The 6,592-nt window shown below is 48.9% G+C and overlaps 1 protein-coding gene across 1 annotated transcript; it reads right to left on the bottom strand.

The window, feature by feature from the left end:
* Positions 1-3,151: 3,151 nt before the first annotated feature.
* Positions 3,152-5,167, bottom strand: LOC117580082 (glucose 1,6-bisphosphate synthase). Its single transcript, XM_034266336.1, has 2 exons — positions 4,225-5,167; positions 3,152-4,161 (listed from the first exon to the last, which is right to left on the bottom strand). Exons 1-2 carry the CDS (start codon positions 5,141-5,143, stop codon positions 3,191-3,193), a joined length of 1,890 nt encoding a protein of 629 aa, XP_034122227.1. The 5' UTR covers positions 5,144-5,167; the 3' UTR covers positions 3,152-3,190.
* Positions 5,168-6,592: the final 1,425 nt, after the last annotated feature.

Below are 6,592 nucleotides of genomic sequence, written 5' to 3'. Positions count from 1 at the left end.
AGGCAAAGAGAACTCAGAACACAAGAGACCCTAAGACATTAACACAGCACAAAACGAGGAAATCAAATACATGCGAAATATGCACACAGCTGCGTAGAGAGTAGAGTAGAGACAGAGACCTAAAAAAAATCATGTAAATTTGTCTGAAGCATCGGAAGATGCCGGGACTAAATTATGGACACGTTTCCCACTTCGAATTTGTCGGGCAAAACAAAAAAAAATAATATTTATTGCGGCAAAGAGGAGAACAAAATTAAAATGCATTACAAACAATTTGTTCACGAATGAAATCTGAAGGGCAGGAGGGTTGTGGCTGTCGGGGAATACGGGAAGCAATGCATATTAAATTTTACATTTTTGTACGGTTTTTTTTTTCATCCATTTGGTGCTGTTCTGGCAATTAAACTCCCAGTGAATTTTCCACATTTTGAACAAAAACAATGTAAATTAAAATACAACAAAAAAATATAAGAGAAATTTGCATTGTTTGCATATTTAATAAAGCTAATCAAACACGTCGCGCCCTCGCCATGGCCATCGGATGACTTCGACCCTGATCTAGAGGCTGACTCCGTGTCCGTGTCCGTGTCCGCGACCGTGTTCCCTATGCAGAAGATCCCTCCCCTTTTCTGTTGCTGTTTTGTCGAGGGTTTGGGCTCTGCCTGACAGCATCCTTCACATAATTTATTGGCCACTGCTCAAGGACGCGCAAGCAAATAAAACAAAAATATAAAATTAAAAAAAAATAAAACAAACGAATATCAAACAAAACTGTGAAAAACACAGCGGGAAACCGCCGACGGAAGTCAAACTAATTTGTTGTCATTTTTATGCGACAAAAACGAAAACAATAAAACGACAAAAACAAATTGTTATAGAGTGGAGGGGTAGGGTGGCTGAGCGGAAGGATCATATCGAATCCCTGCAGCTGCCATGAAAACTGCAGAATTATTGATTGAATTAATGCCTCTCAACAATACGTTGCGATACGATTGTAGTTTGGTTCACAAATCGGAACAAATGCGGCACACTATGCACAAATGTGCAACAAATCCTTCCACAAGTCAAGGGTTTGGCAAGAAATAATATTTATGATGATTTCGAAGCTTCTTTCCATTTCCTAAACTTACAAATTCAAATAAAATAATCTTGAATCTTATTTAAAGGTGTTTTGGTCTCAGTTGGTGGCTTGAACTTCGGGTTAAAAGTCCTCCCTGCTTTGCCCAGACAAAATGCTTATCATAATCACAGGAAATCGGCTGTAAAGGGGGAAAAAAAACAACACTCAACTACAAATGCGATTACTTGCAACAAATGGCAGCGACCGCAGCAGCAGAAGTCAACAAATGCTTTTAATTAACGAGGCTACAGAGGAGCAGACATTTTCGAGTGTCAACTAGCAATTTTGTGGGCAGCCTTTGGCGCGGGTTTCAAAGGGATATACGCGCATATGGACTGAAATTGATGATGTGAGCAAGTGGCACGTAATCAATTTACTTGCAGCGCACTCTGCCGCCACTTGCCTCATTTCGAATGCGAATTTAAGATGCCATTGTCCTATGACCCACCACCACCACCACCACCACCACCACGATACACACACAGAAATGTACACAGTGGTGCAGGGGGGTGGCTGGATGCCGTGGGTGCCTCATTAGGACCAGCCGCCGCTGGCTGCTGGTAACAGAATATCCTCAACATATGTGCAACAAGGCACAGCAAATGCTCGGAACTACGAATCCAATTGGTGGGCATTGATAGCACTGAAGGGCACCCGGAAGTAGGACTGGAAATGGTAATTGTATTCGAATTGCAATCGGATTAGAGTTAAGTTTTTTCCTGCGGTTTAAATGAGTGTGAACTGCATCAAATTATCAGCATTACAACGAACTTCCTTTTAAATATGCAAATATGTTCGAGTACTTTGTGTTTCTTGATAGTTCTCTTTTCCGTGTTTCTGATTTCTGTTGCACCAATTTACAATTTCTAGGCCATATTCTCAGCTTTAATCCAAGCCAAAACCCACTTGCTTAGGTCAATGGTTGTAACAGAATCCTCCTTAAAAACGCTGCATTATTCCCTCACTGACATGCGGGACATTCGTTTTATTTTGTTTGTTGATTCAGCCCGAGTCGGCGTGGAGTCACCTTTTATGTTCCTAATGTCGCATAAACAGTGCTTAATAATGCACTAACCTACGGAACGGAACGGAACGGTACATCGCCACTAACCGTGTAAAACGTGGCCAAAAAAAGGAAACCCCCCCACCACCACACGCACACACACATACGGGGGTTGGGTGGGGCTGGGGTTCGTCGACAGGGATTAATATTTAATTCGTGTGTGCGTTTGGTTATCCTCCCAGTTTATATTTCGCATTTTAGGGAAAATTTAATGGCTGACAGAGGGCTTGGGCAAACAGTGCTCCTTCGTCCTTGGTTATCATCAGTCTTCACACTGGGCAGGATGATTGGGGATGTCTTCCCTTTGCTTTTGTCTTCAATACATGGGGGAGAGACCTTTGGGATCAGCGCGCTGTTTACCTGAAACGCAGTCACTCGCGTTTTTGAGGCTATTGAAATATTCCGTTTGACCCGAAAGTAAACACATACTCAGCCCCTCCTCCAGCATGTGTTGGAGTCCCGAAAAGAAATTTCGAAGTCGAAGGGAATGCCACTGCCCCATTGTGCCCCGCTCTGCTGTCAATAAATTTCAGCCTGTTTGCGGCACTTGCTCAAAGAAATATCCTCTGACTCCTCACTCCTGACTCCTGCTCGTCTCCGTTAATCACTGTTTTCATTATTTTCTGGGCAGCTTTTGCTGATTCGCACAATCGGAAGCGATTATCACGCCGGTGAATGTCTGTCGGGTGTGTGTGGGTGTACCCCCAGAGTGCAATTAGCAGGGGGGAAACTATAAAATTTCAGTGTTTGTCTTGGCAGATACTTTCGCCCAGATACGACCGGGATGCGGTTAATGGTACGCCATTGGGCCATATACTCGCATGTGCGTCGAGAAAACAAAGGCAGGCAACCCCCTCTCCAAACCACATGGCGGGCAATTTCTGTGTACGCATAATTGGCGCTTGGTGGCTGCTCCACCACTGCCAATGCCCCAGCCAGAGACAGAGAGACAGAGAGCTTCCCAAGCAAATAATTATATTTTCTAGCATTTCTTTGATTTAGATTTCTCACAGCGCATCAAACTGGGAGGCCCGCATCAGGCCATGCAGATTGGGTTGATAGAACTCTTCGATTACCGCCTGGGTCATGAGGTGCAGCTTGTCGTTCAGCTCCAGCCACTCCTTCTCCTCGGGCAGGCCGCAGAGCTCGGAGCAGTAGCGCAGCTTGTGGTCGCGGCTGGTGCTCCACAGGCTGACCACAAAGCCGTTGGTGAAGGTGAACTTGATCATCTGTTCGCCGGGTATCATGGGCAGGCGGCTCTTGCGATCCGCGTAGGCAGTGTCCAGGCCCTTGGTCAGATCCCGCACGTGAACCACCTCAAAGTCGCCGTCGAGAATGGACTTGGGATAGGTGCCCGGCTGTTCCTCCTCAAAGTTGCGCAGTCGCTCGAAGATGGTCTCGATCAGATCCGGATCCCCGCAGATGTAGTGCGAGGAGATGGCCGCATGGTAGCCATAAGTGTCGTAGATCTCGCGCAGCTTCTCGATGATCGTCAGGTTGCGGGTGCTGCGCAGGTGGCAGGCCATCGTGGCCAGCTGTGTGGCCGCCGCAATGCCATCCTTGTCCGCCACATTCATGCCGAACATGAAGCCCAGCGACTCCTCGAAGGCGAACAGCACCGTTCGGCCGGCGGCCTGCAGCTCCAGCGCCTTGTTCCCCAACCAATTGAAGCCCGTCAGCGTCTCGACGTGCGTGAACCCCTCTGCCCGTGCAATGGCACCCACAATCCTCGAACTGACCGTGCTCGAGAGCATCACGCAGTTGCTGACGTCCGGCTTGGACGTGCGCGTCCTGTAGCTCTCCAGGGCCCACCAGGCGAGCAGGGCGCCCAGCTCGTTGCCCGTGAATATCTTCCAGCGACCCTTGGCATCCAGCTCGGCAGCGGCCAGGCGATCCGCATCCGGATCGTTGGCCAGTATCACGGTGCAGTGCTCCGCCTCGGCCTTCTTGATGGCCATCAGCAGCGCCTCCCTGCCCTCTGCCAGAGGTCAACCGATTACAGAGATTAAACAAGCTAATGGAACGGACTGTGAGTGCTCACCTTCCGGATTGGGATAGACGAGGGTGTGGAACTCCGGATCGGGATCCTTCTGCTCTGGCACGGGTATGAGCGGCTTGAGGCGCGCCTGGTAGAAGGCCTCCCGCATGAAGGAGTAGCCCACGCCGTGCATCGGCGTGTAGATGAACCGCAGCTGGCTGCACTCGTTTGTGTCCAGGTGGACGGGCGGCAGCAGCTTACGCAGCGTGTCATAGTACACAGGATAGATCTGGCGGTAGGGATCCTCGAGCAGCGGATTGCCCGTCAGAATGGAGAGATCCCAGGAGGAGGGTTTCGGCTCCAGGTTGGCCATAATCGCCTCAAAGATCTTCGTGTCGCTGGGTGGCAGTATCTGTGCCCCATTGGCGGCATACACCTTGAAGCCGTTGTCCTCCTTCGGGTTGTGCGACGCCGTCACCACAATGCCCGCCAGGCACTTGAGTGCCGCAATGGCAAAGGGTATAAACGGTGTCGGTGTCATGCGATTGAACAGATACACTTTATAGTTGTTGTTGAGGAACACCGCCGATGTGAGCTGCGCGAATCGCTTGCTGTTGTATCGCCCATCGTAGCCGATGACCACGCCCTGAGTCTCCCGCTTCTGGATGCTCGGATAACTGTCGCTGAGGTAGGCGGCCAGTCCTTGGGCGGTTTCTATAATCACCAGATCGTTGATGGAGTCAAAACCCGCCCGCATGCTGCCCCTCAGCCCGCCCGGGCCGAAGGGTATGCGATTGCAGAGACGAACGCGCAGCGCCTGCCAGTCCTGGTCGCGCACAGCGTCCAGCACTTGATCGAGCGTCGCCTCGTTGCGGTCCCAGGACACCCAGTTCTTGATCTGCCTGTCGAGATCCTCCTGGCCGGACAGCTCCAGCGATTTGAGCACCTCGGCGGGCGTCTGGTGTGCCTTCTTGCTGGACATTTTCAACTAAAAGACCAAAACGATGTGACGGAAATTTTGTTGCTTATATTTTGTACTGTCTGACTGTGTGACTTGTAGCCCCTGACCTACCCAGGACCAGGATTTGCATGCCTGCCTGTACGAACGATTGAAAATTGATGCCCAAACTCATTGCGATTTACGAGCCCCCAGAGGGAGAGCAGAGACCAGAGACCAGAGACCAGGGACCAGGGACCATCCTTTGGCTAAGCTCAACCATCAACCGCAAATTGATCCATTGGCAATTTGATTTGGCCTGACCACTGGATTTATAGCCCCTAGAAGTCGTCAGGGGAAAAAGGGAAAGTTTAGGATGAGCGACAAAGACAGAGGAGGAGGCAGCACAAATTTGTATATAAATTCATATATGGATTATATCTCGCTCACTCTGCCAGTGCCGCTGTCACGCTGTCACTGCTCTTGCCCCTTTCTTTGCAGCAGCATTAACATGATTTCAATTTGTCATCAATTATGCAAAGCGAGTCTAGGAACGGAAACCCCCCACCCAACCATTCAAACTCTCCTTTCATGTATCCACATTTCGGTACTGCGAATCCTTTATGCCCCTGCATGGTGTGGGTAATTTGGCAAACGGTAATTGGGTTACACACATGCAGCATGCAACATTTATCAGACGGTGTGTGGGGCAGACAGCATCTTCCCTCCATTCATTGTCGGACTCTGACTCTGACTCTGACTCTGGCATTGCTCCGCCATGTGCCCTCATGTCAATTGCATTCTAAACATTCAACGGCAGTGCTTTTAGAGGACAGGCTGAACAGAGCAGCAGCCTCATCGGCATGCAATGGCAATCCCCGTAGTGGCAGCATTAGGAACTCACACACACAGACACACACACGCAGATTGGAAATGCATTTCGCGTCAAATTGTCAGAGTGTTAATTAAAAATGGACACTTGAATAGGCCAGAAGGCAGGAGGAGAGCACTCACGGGCCAACACTTGCAGTTGCAGTTGCCTTCACGGCAGTTGTGGTAACTCTGGACCACCCTCCGCACTCATTCTACAGAGAGAAGCTGTTTTGGCGATGGAACCAAATGCAGGTCCTAGGAAAGCCTTCAGAAATTACAAACTTAAATGGAGAAAGCACCCCAAACAATGTTTTAATCCGAAAAGATCAAACAAAGTGATGGAAACTTATAAAATCTAGACTTTGATATGTCCGACAGTTCCCACGCCGCTCCCATTCATATATTTCACTCCCAAATCCATGCACAAGTATCATAAAGCAAAGATCAATATTAATGTGAACTCACTTGGAATTATGTATTATGAGTACGAGTTTAATCGGAGCCAATCTTCAGCTTGATTTATTGGCAATGGTTTTCTTTATGTTCCATTTCTGACACGGGATACCCAATGCTCCCCTCCCCAGTGATGGCTTTATCTATTGGATTTGTTTTAAGTGCTTC

Source organism: Drosophila guanche, unplaced genomic scaffold (assembly GCF_900245975.1).
Source record: "Drosophila guanche unplaced genomic scaffold, DGUA_6, whole genome shotgun sequence".
NCBI lineage: Eukaryota > Metazoa > Arthropoda > Insecta > Diptera > Drosophilidae > Drosophila > Drosophila guanche.
Note: the sequence above shows the minus strand (reverse complement) of the source record. Positions and strands in the feature narration are given on the sequence as shown.